General features: G+C 33.5%; 2 protein-coding genes across 2 annotated transcripts in view; both read left to right on the top strand.

Moving 5' to 3' along the window:
* The window catches only part of LOC124413794 (TATA-binding protein-associated factor 172), a 27,630-nt gene extending 22,561 nt beyond the window's left edge, over positions 1-5,069 (top strand). Inside the window, exon 16 of the mRNA XM_046894571.1 lies at positions 4,945-5,069. The gene's annotated coding sequence lies outside the window, so the exon portion shown is untranslated. The remainder of the gene's footprint in view (positions 1-4,944) is intronic.
* Positions 753-13,967, top strand: LOC124413795. Its single transcript, XM_046894572.1, has 3 exons — positions 753-1,118; positions 4,948-5,130; positions 13,723-13,967. The coding sequence occupies exons 1-3, from the start codon at positions 1,062-1,064 to the stop codon at positions 13,846-13,848; spliced, it is 366 nt and encodes a 121-aa protein (XP_046750528.1). The 5' UTR covers positions 753-1,061; the 3' UTR covers positions 13,849-13,967.

Below are 13,967 nucleotides of genomic sequence, written 5' to 3'. Positions count from 1 at the left end.
AATGATTTTCATTATTGGTTTCTAATGATTTCTCAGTATTCTTCTAATGAACACAGATTTCCAGTGTTTTACTCTGTGGATTCTACATCTAGTTTGGAAATCACTGCGGATAGTCGCCTGTACAGAACTCTAAGAAATCATTATAGATCAGGGGTAAAATTGGAAATGGATTAACTCGATGATTAATCGATCAACGAAAACATCGTGAAGGTACAGGTAATCATCGATCGCAAAAATCACTAGAAATCAGCGTGAATGAATTTAAATCGTTGAGGCGATTTCCAAGTGAATGATTTCCCCACTCGACGAACGCAGTAAAGTTAATAACTGGCGTCCGAAAACGGCGCCCAGTATCTCATACAAGAATCAGCGTCTGGGTGAGTGAAGGTTAAGGATAGGGGTGGGGGAATCCCTCGTGATCGATCCAGCAGATCGTCGAGATCGGTCCGAACGCCCCAACGGCGCGTTACCAGCATTTTCGAATATTGTTTATTATGCCAACGGTTATAGGCGGAGATTTAACACCGCGTGGATCATCGGAAGGAAGGGAAACACACAGAAGCTGGCCTCCAGGCTGAAGTGCGGCGAGTACTCTGTCGGTAAAACAGTTGCGGACGGCTAACCGTCGCGCATGCATTGAACTGAACTGCGGTCTTCTTTTTCGCGTTCCAATACTCTTTTCTCGATTTTCATCGTCTCTCGAGTGCCGTGCAACTCGCACGTCCACCACCAATCATTTCACCTTATAGTTTTTCATGAAACGTTACGACGCCGCCTTGATTGCGCCGAAGATCTTTCGCCGCTGGCGGCTAACGTTGATGATCATAACGACTCGGCCCCCTGCATTCAAACGCTGTTTACATGGCGGTTCCGGGGAGAAGATCGTAATATTTTTACCAGACTGTGATACGTGCTGAAGAGGAAATAGTGAATATCCCCCATCGGTTTATTGCGCGCTCACACGGCGTTGAATTATACTCACAATCACTATTTATAAGTGCACCCGGGGCGCCGTTATTGTCCGGATGGTTCCAGTTCGGTGCTTTTAAATCATCCTCGTCATGCCCAAGTCGGAGCTTTCTTCTCAGAACACTCTGCGACCTTTGACTTCCTCATCTGTGAGTATGATTTACAATCACTCATTTATGTTTGGCGATCATTCGCGAATCGAGATGTAGTAAAGGAAAATGATAATTAGGATCGAAATTATGTCCTCATTCATGATCAATATCGCGCGATTCCTGGAAACGATTTATTTACAAAGTTGATTCGACAAAAATGCAAACTTTTTTTTTAATCAATTTTATTACAGGCTAGAGTCGTTCATTCAGTGTTTGTAAAATGTTTTGTGTTTTCAAAGTACTAAAATATTAAATTCTGGAATAATAAACGAAAGTTTAGTTATTAAAGCTTTATTTCGAACGATTTAAAAATTATGAAAAAAAAAAAACTATTAGATTCTTTCAGTTTCTATAAAAAAAAAATTATAAAAATCTATATGAAAATTTTCAAATCTATACTAGATTTTCTACCATTCTCAAGTATGTATATTGTATCATCTTCACGCTTGGTTGCCTCGAGTTGCGGTATATTTATTTGAAGTAGATAGACGAGTAGGTGTGAATTCCTGTGACCTTGGCAAATCCCGGAACTGTATTTTGATCGAAAAAATTCGCCACTTTTAAATTACGGACTTATAGAATTCTTATAGAATCCATAAAGCTTTCCTGCGGTTAAGATTATTTATTATTCAAACAACGAATGTGTTTTCAAACATACACGCTTACAACTTGAAAATTAGACTAAAAAGTAAAAGAGAATTAGCTCGAAATATCTCAATTCTATCTCTATCAATTTCAAGACTTGTTTTCAGGATTTGCAATTTGTTGACTGTATTCTCATCACGTTGTAAATTTTTTGGGAAAATTAAACTTCGTCTTTCACGATGTCAGACAGGTTTGTAAATATCTTCATCAACGAATTAACGCGCTTTTTTATTTACAGTTGTGGAAATTTATGATATTTTACACTTGTCAACAGTGATTTTGTTTATCTTGACATTTGGCTGGTTTTAGTAAGAATTAATCTCAACCACCCTTGGAGTAAGCGTAGTTTGTCTAAATTGGTCACAGTTATTTATTTTACCGATGTTTTCATTGTATATATATATATATATATATATATATATTAGGGTGGCGCAAAAAAAAAACGACTATTTTCTTTTTTTGAGTCTCGTGTGACAAAATGTTAGTTTTTGATGTTTTAAGAGCCAACTCCAAAGGAAAGCTCAGAAAAAAATTTTCAAGAGGTCGTTCCACATTTTTTAAAACGTCAGAAATCGTCAAAAATCGATTTAAAAAAAAAAAAAATTTCTTTTGTTACGATATAATTTTATAGACAAAAAAAAAAATAAGTTTCCGAAAGTTTCAGTTCAAAATTTGAATTTCGAAAGGCCGCTCGTAATTTTTTTTCAACTTTTTGGTGCATTTCTTTAGATCTTTTCGAGCGACCTTTTAATATTCATATTAAAATTTCATCAATTTTTTTTCTCTAATTTAGTAAGAAAGAATCGATAACAATACACCACGACATGAATTAAAAATCAAACAAAATACTGAAAATACAATTTTTTTAATTTAATTTTTTGACGATTTTTTACATTTTAAGAAAATTTGGAGCGACCTATTAAAAATTTTTTTTTGAGCTGTCCTTTGGAGTGGGCTTTTAAAACATCAATAACTAACATTTTGTCACACGAGACTCAAAATAAAAAATAGTCGGTTTTTTTGCGCCACCCTAATATATATATATATATATATATATGGTTCAAAAGAGCAATATTTAGATGAAAATTTTGATTTTCTTTTTTAATACCTAAAGTTTATTAAAAACATACTACACAGTTTGACAAAAAAAAAGAAAGAATTTTTATTGTTACCCTGATTTTTTCCATCAATTTTCGAATTTGAGAACTTAAAACCTTCGAACAAAATCATGATATATCATACTAGAAACCACCCCCCTCCTTACAATACTACAATAACATATAAAATGGATCCAATAGACCCAATATAATCACGATTTTATTCTCAAATTCTACCTTAATTTTCAAACACCAAAGTTTATGGAAAAAATAAAGGTAATAAAAACAAATACTTTTCATTTTCAATTCAATTTCATCAGACTCTAATTCGGAGCGTTGAACAAACAGGTGGAATTATACAGCGAAAAAGGGGCGACGTTAAATAGTTTTTGCGCATTTCGGTTCGCACTTTTACTGCAGTTCCCAGTCGGTGCTTTGACGGCTATTCGGCACGCAGATGTACGCATGTCGTCTGCTTCGACTATATATAATACTAAGCTATACGGAGTTTCATAGGTCAGTGGATTCTGCGCCAGACGGATTTAAATTCCCCGACGCACGCGTCAAGATTGCGGGTTGTATAATTAATTGCATTGGGCATTGTTTAAAGGACATGGGCCAAAATTACTCGCCGGAATATTGCTCAACTCTTTTTTTTCAACTCTCGAACCGTTTCTGAGCCGCGAAATTTAAGCCTTTGTTAAAACTGCGAGAGCAGTATATACCCGTTGATTTTAGCTCAAGGCTTCAGAAAATTTCATTGCCTTAATGTGTACGAGTCGACTTTTAGTATAAATACAATTGAACTACTGCAAGAGTTAAAAGGCGATAATAGAATCGATTCTGACTGCAGCGAGGAATCTGCAGGCTGGATATTGGCAAATGTCCTCGTGACGTCAGAGTCTGATTGTCGGCGCCATTTTATCACCACATAACCTAAGTTTTTAATTTTAAGGCCTTAGGCCACTCTAGAGGCCGAAAGAAATAGGCTTTTTGGGTTTTTTTTTTCAGAAATATTACAAAATAAATCTAGATAACAGAAACGTGATTTTGTTATTTATATCAGTGACTGCTTACAATAATTTTTTTGAAGCGATTTATTTCAAAATGGCGGCTGTGCAGCGTTTTTGCGACGATGCCTCCTTTTTTTTGGGGTCCACGGCCGGACTAATAGCTTCTGTAATTTTTTTAATCATAATGAGCCAATGAATTTTTTTTATTATATATAATAACTGCTATAGAAGTACGTATTAATTGTCTGATTCTAACGAGCAATAGCTGATTTAATTCGTGAAAAAATTCTCCATAGATCGTCCAATTCAAATGACTATTGAAAACAAAGTTTTTTTTTTTTTTTTTTTTTTGTTGAATCACAAATTTATCATATTCTGTTAATTATTACGATTATACTTATCGGATTTTTTTTTTTTTTTTTTGTCAACTGACGAACCGTAGAAATAAATTGCTTAGCAAAATTTCTAGGGAATTTATCCTCGAACAAAATGTGCTATTTCTCAATAGAATCAGATCGATTATCCAGATCGTTGGGTGAAAAAATAATTTTATTTCTCTGACGTTGTTTAACAACGAGATGTTCACAATTAAAACCCAGTGTTTAAACCTTTTCGTCAAAAGACGCGTGGAAAAACGCGTAAAACATGCTCGCGTTGTATACCTAAACCTATTTTTTCGAGCATCAATTACACTCTGGGTCAAAGTAACCCTTTTTTATTTTTAATGTGTTACCATTTCAAATATAAGCGTTAGATCGCGGTGGAAAATTCAGGGGAAAACTTTTATTGTCGTAGCACGTGATAGTGCAGTTTGAAAGTATGAATAAGTACGAAAAACAAAAAATTATTTTAGAAAAACTTTGAGTATTAGGTTATATCACGTGACCTATTAACATCTCAAACTACCGCCAGAGGGCCAGAAGCGCGCGAATTTCGAATCTGTTTAACAGTTATTTTCCATCCAAGTTGAAGAATGTGAGTCCAGATGATCCAGTGTATTCTCGAAGGATTACATCGGCCATATTTATCCTAATTGACAGTCTTTAACCGACAGCTTTCGTTCCTCTGCAGGACGAACGTCGGCGAACAGGACGCTACATTGCCGGAGGAACAGCTCTCGCCGTTACTCTACTCGCTCTTCACCATGTCCTTATGCGCGGATCCTCCAGCCTTGCAGGAATTTTCGTCCCGGCACTAATTATGACGATTTACGTCCTCTGGGTCCTCTACTCAGCCAGACGAGACAGGCAAAAAGTGAGTAACGTAAACGACGTTGTTCCGTTTCACCGAATACGGAAACTTCTTCGATGCATGCGTTTTTTCAACGAGCTCTTGAAGCGTGGAATTAGGACCAACGCAGGAGTTCAGAAGTCCGGAAAAAGGGAAAAAATTGTTTATCAAATTGTCGGAAATTTTATTTGAATTATTAATATCGTATTATAGCTTGTGTTATTAGAATTTGCTGAGATTCATTTCTATTTGATATTCTTAATAGGGATGTTACTTATTTATTCCTGTTCACTATTATTAGTGCAAATAATATTTATTATCGAGATTTTGCAAATATTCTTTTATTAGGATTTATATCGCATAAAAAACCAGTAAAAACGAATTCACCAAACAATATAAAAATCGTAATTAATCAAGTTGATTTCGTCGAATTTTGCCCAGAATATATTTTCAAAAGAAAAGTAAAAATCGTAAATTGAAAATTGTTCGATTTTAGATTCGACTTAATTTGATGGATCGGTGTTTATTTTCGTCTCAAATTCATTCGAAACCTTCATATCTTTGTTCATAAAGCATGAATTCACTAACTATTGCTTGTAATAATTAACAAACAAAAAAAAAATAATTATAAAGTAACGTAATTGCTTTTAAATTGAGTTGTTGGTTTTGTCAAAAAAAAAAAAAAGCAATTCAACTTGATCGATTTTGTCCAAAAATTTTTGACGGATTTTTTTGATGGCGTGTTTAGTTTTCTTAAAATTTCTTTGGACCGACAACTCATCTGTCCTCAAATATTGAAACATGGTTTGAAAATTATCGATCCTTAAATCGATTGCCTACTGGAATTAATCTTCAAATTCCACGTGCTTTCGATTACTGGAATTTAATCTTCACGGTTAAAAATTGGCGAATAACTATGAACAAGATCTGGGAGATTGATGGAAGCAATGCGTTTCCCTTAGAAATTGAATTCAATAAATATGAAAAACGTTGAAGTAGGTCAGACACGTCGATTTATAAACACGACGATCTGAGATTCGACGAACCAGGCTACTTCGGTTTAACAAATAACGTTTCTTCGATTTCAATAAAGAGGCAATACGCCGTTGTTTAATTTACGTCAAATTTTTTGACTGACAGACTGGCCGATAAACAAATTATGTTGCCACACGATTCAGATCAATCGTAGACTTTCCCTTGATTTCATATTTTATTTAGTCCTATTTTTCATTAAACGTCGTAAATACTGATATACAAAATTTTTTATTTCAATTGGTATTCCGTACAAAATTCGTTGTTAATGAATAATATTCGAAAAAGATACACCTAAAACGTATAAATTCTTAAGGATGAGGTTTTATCCCCCTTCGAAATATACGAATTTAAGGTAAAACTTTTATCTCATGAATCAGGAAGATGTCTTTATAATAAAAAAGTTCGACATTTCCCGGTGAACAAATACAGTGAATTGAATCGAAAGATAAACAATAAACGAAGTACTAAAATCTGGCGATAGAATTCTACTAAAAAAAAAAAATTACCTCGATTGCTGTTATTGTAAAATAAAATTACAATAAAGTTGTTAAAAAAAAATACTTGAAAGGCTCATTTCGCCGGCTTAAAATTAAGCTTTTAGGAACAAAGAGCTTTTTTGAATCTCATTATTCGGACTCTACGAGTTTCTCAAAAATTACAAAACTTTCCCAATAACTTCTGATATTCTCTACTTATCAGAAGAAAATTCTTTCAAATTTTTTGCATCACTTTTGTCAAGGGGTTGAGGTTGAGACGCGAATTAAATTTTTACGACCATTTTTTTCGTGCGCTCTCTCGTTTTATCCTTAATATTTCAAGCACACTTATACCGCAACAGACCGGCTGTTCGGGCACTTTTGTACGTATAATATTATTTAAATTCACACCTGGCGTTGAGCACTTAATGCGGGAAATGATTAATTTGTGATTTTTTTTGCATTTTATTGTGTTTTTTTTCTCACTCAAAAATTCACGCGACCAAATGCAGCTTTCAAAATTACAATAATTACCGAGTTTAATCGAGTAGAATTTAGTTGAAGCAATTTTCTAATCAACACGACCTGAGAAAATTGACAAATCGCGAATTTGGGAATTTTGAAAAACATCAAAAAAGTTTTTACCAAAAACTAGATTAACTATTTAACTAATGATTTATTCTTATCTGATTGATTTCGGGTAAACCAGGCGGCTGTAATCGCTGTCGTTGCAAACGATGTTTCAAAAATCATTGTCGGAGAAAATGGCGATAACTCAGTCGAACGTTTTAATTTTTTTTTTTTTTAATTTGGTAGAAATATACTTGAAACATCAAAGAATAATTTTACATAATTGGTTTTATAAAATTCATTTAATTACTATGAAAAAAAATTATTGAAAACTTTCATTTTTTCCCGGCTTTGACTATCCCTAACCCCTTAAGTAAGATGTGTACCAACTGCGCCAAAATACCCTAGATCGGTGGTGATTAATTGTTGTAACGTTAAATATCTCACGCCACAACTATACATGATGGCATTACCGATCGGGATAGCGTTCGCTGGAAAAATAATTCCCTAACAATTTAGGGATTTCTTTAGACAGTTGGTACACGTCTCACTTAAAGGCTTTAACCTTGAATAAGGGAGCCTGTCGTAGGAGTTTTAGGCACACCATGTATACTCACACCACGTTTCCGTGTATTGCACGTGTGCTATATTAAATAACTCTGCGGTAGATTAAAAAAGTCGAGTCTCGAGCTGGTATCGTCGAAAAGTAGCAGACTCGCTTTTCTACAAATTGGAGTGAAGATTAAAGAGAGATAGATTGAAGAAAATTTCTGGATTGTACAAAGTCGGCAGAAGAAGGGATTGCATTAATGTATTGTTATAAAATAATTTATAATTGAAATGCATTATAATCTCCAACTTTTGAGAAATAATATTGCAGGTATGTCTGACCCTCACTATTTTTGATTCTGTTTAAATTTGTTTTTGCAATTGTTTCAACTCTGAAATAGTACCTTGATTTTTTTTTTAGATTTTTTTCTCATTCAACTGCTCAATTATTTGTAAATATTTAAAGTGATTTTGAAAAGGACTTTTCCCAAAATTCTCAAAAAAATCTCGCAGAAACTGTATTTTCTGTTCCAAAAATTTAAAGACCGCGCCCACGATGGGCCAATTTTCTTTCCAATTTTCTTTTTCAGAACTCAGATTTTATTTGGTCAACTTGAACATTGTTTGAATAGTCTGGAAATTTCCCGAAATATTCTCAAAACTGCTATTTTTCAATGAAAACATTTCTAGACCGGTCCCATTGTGGAGCAATTCTTGTTTATTTCTTGGTACATTAAACTATTTCTATCAACATCATAATGAAACCGGTCTAGAAATTCTCTAAGTGAAAAAAGGAAGACTTGGGAGTTTTTTGGAATTTTCAGACGGTTTAAACGATGTTTTGGTTGATCAGAAAAATCAAAAGTTCTAAAATAAAACAGAAAAAACAATCGGCCCATCATAGGCTTGGTCTTGAAACGTTTGGAAAATAAAACACAGTTTTTTTACAATATTTTGAGAACCTTAAAAAAAGCCTTTAAAAAGAACCTTTTCGAAATCACTCTCAATATTTATAAATAATCAACCAGTCGAATGAAAAAGTTGAAAAAATTCAGGGTGCTGTTTCAGAGTTGGTTCAGTTGCCAAAATTTTTTTCAAGAAAATCAAAAAATGTGGGGGTCAGTCATTGGTTGGGTTAATATGAAATTCAACCTAACTTATCGCGTATTTACTCACAAGCAATTGACGATCACGAATTCTTCTAAATAATCTCGAGGAGGCTGCTTAACTGAAAATTATTGCTATAATTTATTTATTAATTTTGTTATACGAGATACTCGTATGTTGAGTGAAAATTGCAGATATATCTTTGAAAATATGAATATAGAACGTATTGAAATTATAAACACAAACTTACGATACTGACGCTTCATTTTTAGTCTCAAAAATAAAAAATTCTTAAAAATCTAGGCGATTTGACGATTATGTTTATCGCATGTAATAAATCTTATAGTCCGATCAAAATAGGTTTGAATTAAAAATATTCGACTCTTGGCTATATTTGTAATCATTACATGACGGAAAATGAGTCCGATTAAAAAATTAAAAAATAGAAATTCTACTTATCGACGGTATTTAGGGAATTTTTGTAAAACAGTTTTTTTTTCATAATTAGTTAATCCGAGTTCGTTTCCGACATATGAGGACATAATTCGATGTAGAATTTTCCGCTCTACACGGTGGTCAAGTCATTTTTCATCTATCGACAGCAGTTTTTGAGAAAAACGCAAAAAACGTAAAATTACACTGTTTTCTCAAATCTCCGACAACGTAGTTCAAAAATCACTTCAGATCTGAGTTGCTGATGGTTGAAAACACCCCTGAAAACCAAAATGTAGCCACGAGCCGAGTATTTCGAATGCAGACCAATTTTTACTTGACTATCAGTAAATCCATTCAAATTTTTTTGTTTTGTTTTTTACCATTGATTCAAATCAATTCTCGATCCAAGTTACTGATATATCACGTGCACCTACGTAAATCTGACACATTTATCCCATGTCACAGCCTAGGATTAGTTGAAAATATTATAACAGGTACAAAATTTCAAACCTGACGTGAGGATCTATAATAATTTAGGTGAAAGTGTTATTACACCCGGCTTTACCGCTGTCTAATATTTTGAATTCAATTTTCCTGCTTAACGGCTAACGAAAGGGGATTACACTGCGTGTAAACACACCCTCAATCCCACGCAAAGACGCTCCCTTACCTTTGCTTTACCGCAGCCCTGAGTTACGTGTCAAGGTTAAACCGGGATGGGATAATTAAAATACGCGTCCAGTTGACACGGCGTACCGAAATTTTTTACCATTCCCAAAAAAAAAAAAACAAAAAATACCATTTTGGATGAAAAATTGAATTTTTATTTTTTGGTACCACATAGAAAATCTTTTCTCTGATTATTGCGATAATTTGACGTTGAGAGGAATTACTTAAAAAAAAAAAATAAAAAAAAATAAAATAAAATAACGCAACAGATTAAACAATTTTTTAGATTAATCAAAAATTTGAACGATATATGATATAACTACATCCGTTATAATTGTAAAGATACCAAATGTTACCTAAAAAAAATTTTTTTTTTTTTTTTTCAAATTAAACAAAATTAATATCTAAAATTTTTTTCTCATTAAAAACGATCCTGCAGGACACAATTTTCATTCCACACAGGTCCCCTGATCGAATTTCAGAATGATTTAGTTATGAGAATACGATGAATCAAGGGAAACCACTTTCCTCATTCGATTGAAGCTTTTTTATTCACTGATATTGACATAAAACGTGGAATAAATATTGAGGGAAAAAAATTTCTCCCGAGAAGAATAAAGCCGGGGGTCTTTATCTTTTGCTCTTTTCCTATTGAACAGACGTAAGGCAACGTATGCATACATATACATATATATAACGGAAGGACATATTCTTTCATCTCGTTGTCAGCATTGATTTTTCTTACTCCTCTCACTTGCCGATTCTGCCACGAGGCTTCTTTCTTCGTCAAGTGTCATAAACAGCGGGACAAAAGCTACAGGTGATATTTTTGGCACGAGCACTTTAGTCCCTAACCACGATATGATCTCCACGTGATACACGTGTCGAGTTCTCAAACTTTTCGCCCCCGAGTTTCTCTTCGCATTACGACGACAAGTCCGTTTCTGTCGATCAAATTTCGGCCAACTTTTTACGGTGGAAATTTGAAATTTTGTCTGAAATTTTCATCGATATCTCGAATTTTATTAATATTCATAATATTTTATACATCTCTGAAACATTTTTTTTACCGATTTAACTACCATTATTATTATTTTTGTTATTATTATTATGTTTTTTTTTTTTTTTTTTTTTCCCTTTATTACATTCTTACCTCAATTTGGAAATTTATTAGCGATATACTCTGAAATGTCAAACTTTTTTTTTTTCATCCACTGTGAAATAAAAACAATTTATTTTCATCCCTTTCGCATTGACGACAGGACAAAAGTTTTCGATAAAATGTGGTTTTGTTTCTGGCAGTTTCGGAGGATTTACTCCAATACGAATGACACATTCGGAAAGGTCGGACTGTTTTTTTTAGACTCATTCATCACTCCGAGATTATTTTCACGCGGCCTAGTGAGGTTGAAGTGAACTGGGGTTTGAATTTTTCTAATTGTTTACGCTGGCGATGTAAATCATTTTTCGCTACATTCAGTCTAATTGTTTGTTCGAAATGGAAATTTCCTGTATGTATTGGAGTGGCGCAAAAAAACCCACATTTTTTTCTTTCTGAGTCCCGTGTGACAAAATGTTAGTTTTTGATGTTTTAAGAGTCCACTCCAAAGGACAGTTCAAAAAAAAAAAATTTCAGAGGTCACTCCACATTTTTTAAAACGTCAGAAATCGTCAAAAATCGATTTTTTTATTTTTTATTTTTTTTTTCTCGTTACGGTATAATTTTATAGACAAAAAAAAATATAAGTTTCCGAAAGTTTCAGTTCAAAATTTGAATTTCGAAAGGTCGCTCATCATTTTTTTTTCAATTTTTTAGTGCATTTCTTTAGATCTTTTCGAGCGACCTTTTAATATTCATATTAAAATTTCATAATTTTTTTTTCTTTTTTTTTCTCGTAAGAAAAAATCGATAACAATACACCACGACATGAATTAAAAATCATACTGAAAATACAATTTTTTGACGATTTTTGACATTTTTTTAAATTTGGAGCGAGCTCCTAATTTTTTTTTTTTTTGAGCTGTCCTTTGGAATGGGCTCTTAAAACATCAAAAACTAACATTTTGTCACACGAGACTCAAAAGAAAAAAAAAACAGTCGGTTTTTTTGCGCCACCCTAATATATATTATATATATACATACATATATAATCGGATTATTGAAACGAAATTTTAATTCCAGGGTTAATTATACCCTTTCAGAATTTAATAGAAAGATTTTCGTCAGCTTAGGTAAAAGCTTAGTCACATGGTGGCGAGAACATTGATCGAATGGTTTGATAGATTGGCTGAAAGTTTGCAACGACACGTGATGAAAATCGTTGAGTAATTTTTAAAAAAAGATAAAAGATTGCGATTGTAAAGCAATTGGTAAATATTGTCGAAAATACAATAATCGATCAAGAGAGCATTTCATTAGTCTGAGGGCGTTATTGCTAACAGATTTGTTTGCAAAAATTCTTCTTCTTTTCTGCAAAATCTGAATACGATCACAGCTCGTGTTGAGCTTTCAAAGATTTTTCCATCATCGTCTGAATTTCGAAACAAACTCCGACCGCGATTATTCACGCCGGTGTGTAAATATTGAGCATAATACACATGAGGAATTGAACTTGAAGAGTTTAGTTCCGGAAACATATTACAAGTTTCGATATGTGTTCGTTACTTGGACGAATTGAAGAGGAGGATTAAAAAAGGTTGTAAGTGTCTGAAGAGGAGTATTAAAAAAGGCCGTAAGTGCTTTTTTGAATGTAGAAAAAAAAAAAAAAAAAAAAAAAAAAAAACTGCACTTATGGTCATTTTTTATTCTCCTCTTCAGGCACTTATGGCCTTCTTAATTCTCCACTTCACGCACTTACAGCTTTTTTTAATTCTCCTCCCAGAAATAAAAGAGGCCGTAAGTGTTTAACTAAAAAAAAATCGCACTTATGGTCATTTTTAATTCTCCTCTTCAGGCACTTACAGCTTTTTTAAACTCTCTTCTTTGAAATAAAAAAGGCCGCAAGTGTTCAACTAAAAAAAAATTACACTTACGGTCATTTTTAATTCTCCTCTTCAGGCTCTTATGGTTTTTTTGATTCTCTACTACAGGCACTTACAGCTTTTTTCAATTCTCCTCTTCAGGCACTTACAGCTTTTTTAAATTCTCTTCTTTAAAATAAATAAGGCCGTAAGTGTTGAACTAAAAAAAAAATGCACTTATGGTCATTTTTAATTCTCCTCTTCAGGCACTTACAGCTTTTTTAAATTCCCTTCTTTGAAATAAAAAAGGCTGTAAGTGTTTAATTGAACAAAAAAAAAAATGCGCTTATGGTCATTTTTAATTCTCCTCTTCAGGCACTTACAGCTTTTTTAAATTCCCTTCTTTGAAATAAAAAAGGCCGTAAGTGTTTAATTGAACAAAAAAAAAAAAATGCGCTTATGGTCATTTTTAATTTTCAACTTCAGGCACTTACAGCTTTTTTAAATTCTCTTCTTTGAAATAAAAAAGGCCGTAAGTGTTTGGTTTAAAAAAAAAACTGCACTTATGGTCATTTTTAATTCTCAACTTCAGGCACTTACAGTTTTTTTTTGAATTCTTTTTCTTCGAAATAAAAAAGTTCTTAAGTGCCTTTTTAATGTGAAAAAAAATGCCCTCATTGCCGTCTTCGATTCTCATCTTCAATCGTAACCGTCGTCGGTACACTCGCTCCGGTTCATACGTTATATATTCACGATTCGAATACGAGACGAAACGACGCAGATCAGGGGTAATAAATTTCGCATCCTGTTTCAGGCAGCGAGACGTGCTTCTGCCATGGAATTGGCGAACGTGGTCAACAACGCTCCGATGCCCATCAATAACGTCGACCGCGTTACAACGACGAACGAGCTGCGGAAAGCGCTTCAAGACGTTACGTAACGTCGACTCATCTTTAGACGGAGAATGATTTTCTTCTTTTTTTCTACTCACCTGATACCAATATTAACGCTTCAACTGGCGTGTATGTTTTGTTACGCGATTAGAATGAATATTTCTTT

This window comes from Diprion similis, chromosome 13, assembly GCF_021155765.1.
Source record: "Diprion similis isolate iyDipSimi1 chromosome 13, iyDipSimi1.1, whole genome shotgun sequence".
Taxonomy (NCBI): Eukaryota; Metazoa; Arthropoda; class Insecta; order Hymenoptera; family Diprionidae; genus Diprion; species Diprion similis.
This window is presented reverse-complemented; position numbering and strand designations above follow the sequence as displayed.